Source organism: Simochromis diagramma, unplaced genomic scaffold, assembly GCF_900408965.1.
Source record: "Simochromis diagramma unplaced genomic scaffold, fSimDia1.1 OVJJ01000612.1, whole genome shotgun sequence".
Classification (NCBI taxonomy): domain Eukaryota; kingdom Metazoa; phylum Chordata; class Actinopteri; order Cichliformes; family Cichlidae; genus Simochromis; species Simochromis diagramma.
This window is the reverse complement of record NW_024387419.1, coordinates 1,815,434-1,828,760: the sequence shown is the minus strand read 5'-3', so window position 1 is coordinate 1,828,760 and position 13,327 is coordinate 1,815,434. Positions and strand designations below refer to the sequence as shown.

The 13,327-nt window shown below is 47.8% G+C and overlaps 1 protein-coding gene across 1 annotated transcript in view; it reads left to right on the top strand.

Moving 5' to 3' along the window:
- Nucleotides 1–13,327, top strand: part of LOC120721889 (deleted in malignant brain tumors 1 protein-like) — a 70,930-nt gene that overhangs the window by 588 nt on the left and 57,015 nt on the right. The window contains exon 2 of the mRNA XM_040012526.1: nucleotides 273–293. Within this exon, the coding sequence (XP_039868460.1) occupies nucleotides 273–293 (21 nt within the window). The remainder of the gene's footprint in view (nucleotides 1–272; nucleotides 294–13,327) is intronic.

Below are 13,327 nucleotides of genomic sequence, written 5' to 3'. Positions count from 1 at the left end.
AACACTATAGTCATCAAGAGTAACAATAAAGGGCAAGTTTTGGTTCAATGTTAACAATATCTACTGAACTGGTTAATAACAGGTTTGTTGACCAGTGACATTATCTGGATGATTATTGTAAAGTTGTTTATAAAACTTTCTAAATGGTTACTAATGCTCCAAGACATAATTGATGAGAGAATAGATCCAAGAAACATATTTCCGTTCTCTTTGAAACACGCTTCCTAATGCAAACCTGGTTTAACATATTTATTTTATGTTCCACTTTGCAGATGGTCATTCACAGCAGCCTGGTAAGTATCCAAGAACAATTTAAGAACTTCAAGTTTCAAGTTTGATTTCAACCTTGTTTGTTTCCTCTGAGCTACGACATAAATAGAGGTAATAGACAGTATTAGTGTCATTTGTTTGTACAATAAACAATAAACAAATGAGGATGCTACTCATTTGTTTCTATTTTGCTTTTGTAATGTCTGTACTACTAAGGAGGAGACTTTTCTGTCCCCCTTTTGTGTCTCGTGCACAAACATATACACAGCTTTCAGTTAAGTTCAATTAAATAGAAAATATCAAATTTAATATGAGCTAATTATAATAATTATATATACACACACATGCATACATATATATTAGGGGTGCAACGATACACAAAATTCACGGTTCGGTTCGGTTCGATACTTTGGTGTCACGGTTCGATATTTTTTCGATACAAAAAAAATGTTCATGCCTTTTTAATTTGTCATTTATTAAAATTATAAATATATATTTTAACTCAAAAGTACAGTTTTTAAATTTAACCCTAACCCTTGTAAGTGTTTTTTATTTTGACAGCGAATGTGCACCACTTATGTGCACCCCTGGTTATTTAGCACAGCTTAACTTTCTGTCTCGCTAGCTTGCCCTGCGCTCTTCCTTCTGATGATGCTGTCTGTGTTGAGCGCTCAGTGGATCTGCGCTGGACAGTGCAGCCTAGGCGGAGTAGTTGAACGCAGATTCACTGAGCGCTCAACACAGACAGCATCGTCAGAAGGAAAGTTGATAAAAAAAATTACAAATTTTGTATTGTTCTTTTTTTTTTTCTCCCCTTTGGTTTTCTTTCTTTCTCTCCCCTCTTTCTTTCATTCTTTCCCCCTGTCCTATCCCACAGTCATGTCTGTCCCGTTTGCAACTGAAAATAAAATAAATTCATAATTATAATAAAGGTCAATCAAATGGACCAATATGATGATCCACTTGGTAAAATAAATCCGCTTGGCATCTTTCTAGGCCTCAAGACAACAATTCTGATGGCTATAGATCCAAACGGGACAAAAAAAAAAAAAAAAAAAAAAAAAAAAAAAAAAAATTAAATTTTTTTTAAAAAATTGTATTGTTCGATACATATGCGTACCGAACCGAAAGCACTGTATCGAACGGTTCAATATCGATACGAATATCGTTGCACCCCTAATATATATATATATATATATATATATATATATATATATATATATATATATATATCCCCTCCAACTACCGACCAATAACCTGCCTCAGTACTACATGGAAGCTCCTGTCAGGCATCATATCGGCTAAGATGAACAGGCACATGGGTCAATACATGAGCGGGACACAGAAAGGAATTGGCAAGAATACCAGAGGCGCAAAACACCAGCTACTGGTAGACAGAACAATCAGCCGAGACTGCAAGACCAGACTGACCAACCTGTGCACTGCCTGGATTGATTACAAGAAGGCCTATGACTCAATGCCCCACAGCTGGATACTGGAATGCCTAGAATTGTACAAGATCAATGGGACCCTAAGAGCCTTCATCAGGAACTCAATGGGGATGTGGCGTACAACACTAGAGGCCAACTCCAAGCCCATAGCACAAGTCACCATCAAGTGCGGGATCTACCAAGGAGATGCTCTGTCCCCACTGCTGTTCTGCATAGGCCTGAACCCCCTCAGTGAGATCATTAACAAGACTGGCTACGGATACCGACTACGGAACGGAGCAGTTGTCAGCCACCTCCTGTACATGGATGACATCAAGCTGTATGCCAAGAGTGAACGAGACATCGATTCACTGATCCACACTACCAGGCTATACAGCAATGACATTGGAATGTCGTTCGGACTGGAGAAGTGTAGCCGGATGGTAACAAAGAGAGGGAAGGTAGTCAGAACTGAGGGGATTGAACTACCAGAAGGCAACATTGCAGACATAGAGGACAGTTACAAGTACTTGGGGATCCCGCAGGCGAATGGGAACCATGAAGAGGCCGCTAGAAAAGCTGCAACCACCAAGTACCTGCAGAGGGTCAGGCAAGTCCTGAGGAGTCAGCTGAATGGTAAGAACAAGATCCGGGCCATCAACACGTACGCCCTGCCCGTGATCAGGTACCCTGCTGGGGTAATAGGCTGGCCAAAGGAGGAGATAGAAGCCACTGACATAAAGACAAGAAAGCTCCTCACCATGCATGGAGGGTTTCACCCCAAGTCCAGCACCCTGAGGCTGTACGCTAAGCGGAAGGAAGGGGGCCGGGGACTGGTGAGTGTCAGCACCACAGTCCAGGATGAGACAACGAACATCCAAGAATACATTGGGAAGATGGCCCCAACTGACCGAGTGCTCAGTGAATACCTCAGGCAGCAGAAACCCAAGAAAGAGGAGGGAGACGAGGAACCATCATGGAAGGACAGGCCCCTGCACGGTATGTACCACCGGCAGATAGAGGAGGTGGCTGATATCCAGAAATCCTACCAGTGGCTGGACAAAGCTGGACTGAAAGACAGCACAGAGGCACTAATCATGGCAGCACAAGAACAAGCTCTGAGCACAAGATCCATAGAGGCTGGGGTCTATCACACCAGGCAAGACCCCAGGTGCAGGCTGTGTAAAGATGCCCCAGAGACAATCCAGCACATAACAGCAGGGTGCAAGATGCTAGCAGGCAAGGCATACATGGAACGCCATAACCAAGTGGCCGGCATAGTGTACAGGAACATCTGTGCCGAGTATAACCTGGAAGTCCCGAGGTCAAAATGGGAGATGCCCCCAAGGGTGGTGGAGAATGACCGAGCTAAGATCCTGTGGGACTTCCAGATACAGACGGACAAAATGGTGGTGGCTAACCAACCGGACATAGTGGTGGTAGACAAACAGAAGAAGACGGCCGTAGTGATCGATGTAGCGGTTCCGAATGACAGCAATATCAGGAAGAAGGAACACGAGAAGCTGGAGAAATACCAAGGGCTCAGAGAAGAGCTCGAGAGGATGTGGAGGGTGAAGGTAACGGTGGTCCCCGTGGTAATCGGAGCACTAGGTGCGGTGACTCCCAAGCTAGGCGAGTGGCTCCAGCAGATCCCGGGAACAACATCGGAGATCTCTGTCCAGAAGAGCGCAGTCCTGGGAACAGCTAAGATACTGCGCAGGACCCTCAAGCGCCCAGGCCTCTGGTAGAGGACCCGAGCTTGAAGGATAAACCGCCCGCAGGGGCGTGCTGGGTGTTTTTTATATGTATATATATATATATATATATATATATATATATATATATATATATATATATATACATATATATATATATATATATACATATATATATATATATATATACACACCCAGCACGCCCCTGGTACATACCGGTGGTACATACCGTGCAGGGGCCTGTCCTTCCATGATGGTTCCTCGTCTCCCTCCTCTTTATTGGGTTTCTGCTGCCTGAGGTATTCACTGAGCACTCAGTCAGTTGGGGCCATCTTCCCAATGTATTCTTGGATGTTCGTTGTCTCATCCTGGACTGTGGTGCTGACACTCACCAGTCCCCGGCCCCCTTCCTTCCGCTTAGCGTACAGCCTCAGGGTGCTGGACTTGGGGTGAAACCCTCCATGCATGGTAAGGAGCTTTCTTGTCTTTATGTCAGTGGCTTCTATCTCCTCCTTTGGCCAGCCTATTACCCCATTGCCGTTATGGGTTGCGTCCTTCTCCCATATGCTCTTCCAGTATTGCTCCGTCTCCAGCCTTGGTGGTGCTGTTCTCTTATTGTTCCCTTGCCACTGAGAGTACACCTTTGCTGGTTCTGTGGAGAACAGCTGGTTTATTCTCCTGCCTTCTATCTCTCTGGTGTACCTCCTCAAGCAGCTGGCCAAGGCTGTGAGTCTTTGCTTGGCAGTTTCCAAGGCCTCAGGTATGGACAGCTTGCTGTATTTCTTATGCACCTTCTTTGTCGCACCTTTCTGCAACTCCGTTAGTTGGCTAACCTCCCTCCATGCTACTTTGATCTTGCCCTCTAGCCTCCTTCTCCATGGAGGGTACTGCCCCTTGTTGCTGTTCAACTTGTAGCCAAGCATCTCGCTGATCACTGCTGCCGTATTGTAGATCAGCTTGTTAGTTTCGGTAATCGTGGTTGTAGGTATTGTCCGTAGTGCTGCATTAACATCATCTAGCAGACCTTCTGAGGGTACTTCATGTAATCTTGGTAAGCGGCTACGGGGGATCCAGGTTTCAAGCTTGGCCATGATCCTATTTTTCAGGTCAGTTCCTCTCACAGTCAACGGTCCTTCTCCTATCGCACTTGGGGCTATGTACCCAATCTCGGGTGGGGGTGATGATATCTCCCCCCTGACCTGGCGTCCTGACTCCTCCTTGCCGTAGCATTTGTGTTGTACCTCGTCAATCTCTAGCTGTGAGAGCAGTCCCTTCTTTCGAATGTTGGAACACTGAGCTACTAGTTGTTTCGCCGTCATTGTGGATGTTGGGTATCGAAGAATCCATAGGTCCGTCATCCTATTCATGTAGCCCCTTCCGCTGGGGTTACTTGCGTAGTAGCATTCCAACAACGCCCTGTTTTCGTCTCTTGCCCACCGATGCCTTCTTGTTCCAGTAGCCCACTTTTCGTCAGGATGCCCTGGTTCCTCAACACCTGACGCGGACCTTGTTGATTCGGGCGACGTCCGAGCCGGCATGCCTTCATATTTATCTGTCTCGCTCATGTCTGCGGTAGGCTCGCTTAGCATAGGGGGTCTAGCCTTAGGACCCTTACTGGATACAGACGCCCCAGGCAGGAATCGAACTTGCGATCCTGGGTTCCAAAGGCGTGTAGTCTAACCACTACATATATAAAAATCAAATCAAATCAAATCAAATCACTTTTATTGTCACATCACATGTGCAGGCACACTGGCACAGCACATGCGAGTGAAATTCTTGTGTGCGAGCCCCACAAGCAACAGAGATGTGCAAACACAACAACACAAACGAGCAAAATACAAGAATGGCCGACCTGAAACTAATAAATATATGTACAATATATAATAGTGTATGCATTTCTGGATGTGTATACTAAATATTTTCCTACGTGTGTGTGTGTGTGTGTGTGTGTGTGTGTGTGTATACACATTTTACAAATTAAATAGTAAAAAAAAATATATATATATAAATATACAGAGTTGAATATGTGCAAACAAGTGGCATTTATATACAGTGTGGAGTGCATAATGTTAAAGTTCCAGTAGTGAAGCTGAGGTGTCTATGACGTGTTCAGCAGTCTGATGGCCTGGTGGAAGAAGCTGTCTCTCAGTCTGCTGGTACGGGACCGGATGCTGCAGAACCTCCTTCCTGATGGAAGTAGTCTGAACAGTTTATGGCTGGGGTGACTGGGGTCCTTGATGATCCTCCCCGCTTTCCTCAGGCAGCGCTTCCTGTAGATGTCTTGGAGGGAGGGAAGCTCACCTCCAATTATCCGTTCAGAGCACCGCACTACTCGCTGGAGAGCTTTGCAGTTGTAGGCGGTGCTGTTGCCATACCAGGTGGTGATGCATCCAGTGAGGATGCTCTCAATGGCACAGTGATAGAAGGTCCTGAGGATGCGGGGGCTCATGCCGAATCTTTTCAGTCTCCTGAGAAAGAAGAGGCGCTGCTGCGCCTTCTTCACTGTTTTGTTTGTGTGTACTGAATTGTGTGTACCAGGGATAACCAGCTCTTCCTCCTGGCCCCCTGCCCCATATGGCGAACAGAGAATGGGAGTGTGAAGACCCCATACCTCTTTCCACCCACTCATATGTGGTGTTGCTGAGTGCTGTTCTAAAGTGCATCTAAAAAATGGGAGGGGCGTGGTGCCAACAGCCCAGATAACAGCAGGTGTCAGCACGGCCCCTCCTGAAAACCCTCAGTGTCTACATGGATTTAAAATTAAGAGGTGGGCATCAGCACCAGAGGTGAGGCTGAATCAACATTTCGTCCCCTGGATGCAGTTTAGTGTCCCCACCCCCAAGTCCCTATATGTATGTTTCATGAGAGTGTGAGTAATGTGAGTGTCTAAGTTGTGGAATAATACTGAGGCACAGGTGACCAGCAGACATAAGAGATCACTGAGACACTGAGAATAAATACTTGATTCTTGGCAAAAAAATAAATAAAAAGAAAATACTACTACATCGTTTTTTTTATAGCAGTTGTAGGGAAGGGGGCCTTTTTTTTGTCTTACGGGAAAAAAAGAGACAGGATTTTAAATGGGTTATTTTTATATTTATTTTCACTGAGCTCTATGAAGTACACACTCCTGTGGTCTTCCAAGTCATGTCGAAACTTGTATATGAATGCAGCTGCCTTCCCCTGGCTCCCCTCTGTCAAACATGATGGTGATTTCACATGGCCCAGTTTCATCGTGACACCGACTCGTCTTCACTGCATTATACAACTAAGTTCACACGTCTCCGGCATCTTCTTTCATCTCCTTTATTATAATTTCCAGAGTAAAACATTCACCTTCATCATGAAACACAGCTCTGTATTTCTGTATGACAGCAGTCTGTATGTTTTTGTTATTGGCATTTATATAAACAAGTTATATATGTGAGAATATTGTGTCATAAAACAAAACTGGTACAGTAACATGTTTTATATGTGAAGGATTATATGGAGACAGAGTAAGACAATATGAAGTCTTCCATTCAGTAGGGTCAGCTTGACACTGAGAAGTAGCAGAATCTTAAGAATTGCATTGCACAGAACAGCACAGAGAGATTTGCATTGGGAAATTAAATCAGGATGTTGCTGTTGAGAGTAAAAGACAAAGGAAAAAAATATGCAAACTGTTAGAGGACGTAAATCAGCACTGAAGGATGATGGTTGCTAAAGGTAAGGACTCTTTAAGAACAAGGAGATGTGTTTGTTTAACACAACTCGATGCTCAGTTATGATGAGTCCAGTGAGGTGTATACTTGCAAGACAGTTCAGGGGGAGAGTGAAATAAACTGGAATACAAAAGAATTAATTCTAAGCATTATTAGCTTAACTTAAGGGTTGTTGTTTGTTTTGTTTTTTACTAAAAAGCAGCTGTTAAAAACTTCCAGACAAGCATTCAGCAAAACTCATATTTGATATTTAGTTATACACACATCAGCCACTTTATAAGGTACTTTATTGCTAGTAGTGGTGCAAAAATAATGAAGTACATGATATATGCTTACAAATACACCTCTGAGGAATATCTCGATTTGTCAATATATGCAGGGATTAAAGACTGTGTGGAAAATGTAGAGGCTTTTGACTGTTGCCAAGTTACTAAAAGCAAAATAACAAAGTGTATGAACAGATGGAAATTACCCAAAAGAGCCTGAAGAACGCAAAGAGGACGAGACAGGAAAATAAACAGGATACTGAGGCAAGGACTGAGGGAAAGACGTCATTATTCATACAAAAAACAGTAATCATGGAGACAACAACAATGGGACAGAAGGAGAAGTAAAATTAAATGCAAAAGACAGGAAACAAATGTCTACCCATGTAAATCGGGGAATGAATAACAACCGCACTGAAAAAGAGACAGACAGGACATAAGTGAACTTAGCAGAGGGGAAGACAGAAGGATGAGATGGGGGGAGCTCTGTTAATGCTAATTAAACTCTATAAACACAACTGGTAACTAGTAACAAAGTATAATAAGAACTGATACTAGAGAATGAATCAAAATCAAATCTATATATCTATATCTATATATATCTATATATTAAACATTTATCCTATAATATAAAAAGGGCACGAGTGGTGTGATTTGGCCCTAACATTGCATTAAATTGAATTGAAGTGTGGATTCGTCTCTGATTCATACAGCTTTAACTCGCATTTGTGGATGGAGAACTCTGTTCACAGAGAAAGATGTCAAAGTTCAAATATTTCTGAGCTCATGAAGTGTTTTCCATGAACGAATGATCCCTGCTTTTAATGAAGCGCTGCCTGAAGGACCTAAGATTACAGGCATTGTTAAATTGCATTTTCATTTACATTTTACACAGGATCTTTGCTGGAATTGGATTAGCAACAAGTATTAATAATCTGTCAGACTATAGTTTTTATCAGTCATCACCAGCCACAATTACTATAAATCTTCTCCTTTTCATAGATGTTATAGTAGGGACATGTTTAAATTACCAAACATTACAGAAAAATCATGTAAAGTTACCTGATAGTGATGGGTGACGTTTGTAGCTAAGCAGGTCCTGTAGCAGCACCGTTTCCAAAACACTACTTTTGGGAGTGTCACCTGTACCGAAGTTTAGGTGTTGCATTATTATTTAGTTTTGCTTTGCGATCTATGGCTCCTTAAAAAAATCTTCAACTCAGGACACTTTCATTTGTATAACAAATTGTTAGAAAATGCATACAAATTTAGTTTTGTCATCAAGGATGCTGAGAAGCAAATGTTTTCTTTCTTTTTTTTTTTTCTAATTGTGTGGTTGTGGTTTGTTAACAGAATTAAATGTTGACAACAGGAAATTAGGGTGTCCTGATTGTTTAAGAGTTGTCATTGTGAAACTAGGTCTTAAAAATGTATCATTTGTATGATATAAACATAGTTACAGAGGACAAATAATTCCCAGTGGTTCTAATTAAGTAATTTTATGTATGAATTGATGAAGTGGTCTTATAGTAGCAGTAAATCTCAACTGTGTTAAAATATTTTTAAAATAAAAGAAATGTAAATGTAAAGTTGTAATCCTGTGTTACAGCTGTTTGTAACATGTTTTTTAAAGAAAAAGCTAATATCTCAATGAGTGTAAATGTTTCGATGTTTCTATTCATAAAAACGCGTGATTTAACATTAAATCACATCTGAATCCTCAGTTTGTACTTGACAGAATTTATGATACATGCAATAATACTTTAACAATAAAGGTGTGTTAGCTATACAAAATATGCACATTAAACAAAATGCCATCAAAATTATGGGTAGACTGTTGTACTTTTAAAAACTTCATACTGTTAGAAACGTTTTTTGACTTTTGTTGTGGATGGTGTTTCATTTTTTAATAAATATCTTTGTGGAATACACCAGGCACAGACACACGCACACACAGGCAGGTACAGCCAACTTCCACATTTATTCAAGTGTTGTTGTTTTGACAGCTGACTCAGTCACACAGTCTGACAGCTCACGAGCCCAGCTGATCTCTCTTCTGGCCGCTCCTCCTCGTCTCACTATAAACACAGCGGAGGGAGACCATCATCAATCCATAAACAACATCAGCTGTTCTTACCGGCCTCGCAGCGCCGCCCTGTTGAGCCTTCCGCTCCACTCCTCCCCTGCAGCTGCGCCCGGGGCCACGCCTCCGCCACACACCCCCACCGCCCGTTCGAGGCCGGGGAGCCGTCCGGCCGAGCCAACTCCCCCCCCCCGCGAGCGAGAGAGGAAATTGGCCACTGCCATCTGCGCCCCCGGCCTATGGATCACCTTGAACTTAAAGGGCTGCAACGCCAGATACCACCGGGTGATCCGGGCGTTGGCATCCTTCATGCGGTGGAGCCACTGCAGCGGGGCGTGGTCCGAACAGAGGGTGAATGAGCGTCCCAGGAGGTAATAGCGCAGGGAGCCGACCGCCCACCGGATGGCCAGGCACTCCTTCTCCACGGTGCTGTACCGGCGCTCGCGCTCTGCTAGCTTCCGGCTGATGTACAGGACAGGGCGGTCGGCCCCCCTTACCTGCTGGGACAAAACGGCTCCCAGCCCTCTGTCCGAGGCGTCAGTCTGCAGAACAAAAGGGAGGGAAAAGTTAGGAGTGTGAAGCAGCGGCTCCCCACAGAGAGCCTTTTTCACCTGCACAAACGCCGCCTGGCACGGCCCCGTCCACTGGACCAGATCCGGGGCACCCTTTCGAGTGAGATCGGTCAGGGGGCTGGTTAGCTGCGCAAACCCCGGCACAAAGCGACGATAGTAACCCGCCAACCCCAAGAACCGTCTCACCTCCTTTTTCGTCCTGGGGCGCGGGCAGGATGCGATAGCCGCCGTCTTCTCCACCTGTGGACGCACCTGCCCGCCCCCCAGGTGGTACCCCAGATACTGCACCTCCCTCCGTCCAACCGCGCACTTCTTCGGATTGGCCGTGAGCCCCGCCCCCCTCAGGGACTCCAGGACCGCGGCCACCCGCAGCACATGCTCCGCCCAGGTGTCGCTGTGGATGATCACGTCATCCAGGTAGGCGGCAGCATACGCTGCGTGCGGACGCAGTACCCGGTCCATGAGACGCTGGAAAGTGGCCGGGGCCCCGAACAGGCCAAACGGAAGTGTCACGAACTGGTACAAACCGTACGGAGTGGAGAAGGCCGTTTTCTCCCTGGCCTCGGCAGACAAGGGAATCTGCCAATAGCCCTTGGTTAAGTCCAGTGTCGTGAAAAAGCGGGCCGTGCCTAACCGGTCCAGGAGCTCGTCGACCCGAGGCATGGGGTAGGCATCAAAGCGTGACACTTCGTTCACCCTGCGATAGTCGACACAGAACCGTATAGACCCATCCTTCTTCGCCACCAGAACGATGGGGCTACACCAGGCGCTGTGCGACTCTTCTATTACTCCCATCCTCAGCATTTCCGCCAATTCCCTCTGCACGATTTTTCGCTTGTGCTCCGGGAGCCTGTAGGGCCGTGAATGCACCGTCACGCCGGGCTGCGTCACGAAATGGTGCTCGATGAGGGACGTCCGGCCGGGCAGGGGGGAGAACACGTCCGCAAAACGCTGTTGCAACGCGACAACATCCGCTCTCTGGGCCTGTGTGAGATGGTCATCACAAGGGAGGGAGGTGGGAATGATAGAATTTGGCACCTCAGGCCCCAACTCATCTCTCTCCTTCACCAAGCTCACCAGAGAAGCGGTTTCAACCTCTCGCCACAGTTTGAGGAGATTGAGGTGATAAATCTGCGTGGCTCCTCCCCTGTCCGACCGAGCAACCTCATAGTCCACGTCCCCGACTCGCCGTGTGACCACAAAGGGTCCTTGCCACTTGGTGAGCAACTTCGAGCTGGAAGTAGGGAGTAACACAAGCACTTTATCTCCCGGTGAAAATTGCCTGAGCCTAGCCCCTCTGTCATACAGGCGTTGCTGACGCTGCTGAGCCTGGAGCAAATTCTCCCGTGACAACCTCCCCAAAGTGTGGAGTTTTGCTCTCAGGTCCAACATGTACTGAATCTCATTTTTGGCGGGGCTCGGACCGTCCTCCCAGCTTTCTTTAATCAGGTCGAGCACCCCACGTGGCCTCCTGCCGAACAGCAGTTCAAAGGGAGAAAATCCCGTGGAGGCCTGGGGCACCTCCCGCACTGCGAATAACAGAGGGTCTAGCCAGTGATCCCAATTGCGTTCATCCTCGTTAATGAACTTCCGAATCATGGACTTTAAAGTCTTATTCAGCCGCTCCACCAGCCCGTCAGTCTGAGGGTGGTAGACGCTGGTCCGAATAGATTTAATGCCCAGTAATTCGTACAGTTCCCGCAGTGTACGAGACATAAACGACGTGCCCTGGTCAGTCAGTATCTCTTTCGGGATTCCGACTCGGGAGATGACCTGAAACAGTGCCTGCGCCACACTCTTTGCAGAGATGGTGCGCAGCGGAACTGCTTCCGGGTACCGCGTTGCGTAATCCACCAGGACTAACACAAAGCGGTAGCCGCGTGCACTCCGGTGAAACGGCCCGATGAGGTCCATGCCGATGCGCTCAAACGGGACCTCAATGAGGGGGAGAGGGCGCAGCGGCGCCTTCGGTATGGCCGGCTGGTTAACAAGTTGGCAGTCCGGGCAGGACGCGCACCAGCGGCGCACATCCGCTCGGATGCCCGGCCAATAAAATCGGGCCGTTATTCGCTCCAGAGTTTTCTCATAGCCCATATGCCCTGCCATGGGGTTATAGTGGGCCGCCTGGAAAAGCGTTTCCCGGCGGCCCTGCGGCACCAACAACTGGGTGTGTGTTTCCTCTGTCTGAGTGTCACGACTCACTCGATATAATCGGTCGTTTAATAAGACGAAACGCGGGTAGGTCTGCGCGGCCTCAGGGCGCACCACGTGACCATCAATAGCCATCACTTGGTCAAAGGCTGAGCGTAGGGTGCCGTCACGAGACTGCTCCAGTGGGAAATCACCCATGGGGGACACTTCCGGGGCCGGCGGGACGTCCCGTGAGGGACCCGCCGGCTCCTCCCCCCCGGAGTCAGTGTCGGACGACCCCACGTCACCGCTGAACGCCGCGCACACGCTACACCCCGCTTCCGGTCGTGATCGCACCCCCGCGTACTGTCCCAGTAGCTGATGAAACCCCGGCCAATTGGTACCCAGAATCAGGGGGTGCGACAGGCGCGGGCTAACCGCCGCCGTTACTCTATGCGTTTTGCCCTTATACTTTAATAACAGCGGCACTATGGGATACCTGTGAACGTCACCATGCACACACCTCACCTCCACCCATTCTGCCTCCAGCAATGCCCCGGGGCGAACCAAGCTTTGGTGTACGAGGGTCTGCGTGCAGCCCGTGTCCACCAACGCCTGGCGTATACCCCCTCGAGTCCTTACCGGAATACTGTATGTCCCTCCTGGACCGGGGGAGGGTGCTGGGGCGCCAGCAACACGAAACACCTGCCCCACTTCCATAAGCGGACAATCCCTCCTCAGGTGCCCCGGCTGCCCGCACTTCCAACACTCCGGCCCCGGCGTCTGTGCTGCTCTCCGTGGCTCGGGGGCGGCTCCACTTGGCTCGGCTCCCCTGGACGGCACCAACGCCGCGAAAGGGTTAGTGGGGCTCAGCGCCGGCAGCCGCTCTGCCTGCCCTGGTGCCGCCACACGGCGCCTCGGGGCCGGCACTGGGGCCTGTTTGTTCGGCCTCCGTCCGGCGTCCCCGGGTTCCCCTGCTCCAGCGGCAAGGTGGTCCTCCGCCAGCGTCACCGCTACCTCCAGGCTTGCGGGCCGGTGGCACCGGACCCATTTCGCCGTCTCCGCTGGCAATCCCTCCGTGAACTGCTCCAGCACCACCTTGTCCACCAGCTTCGTCTCCCCCTCCGATGTTCCCGGTTGCAGCCAGCGTACCG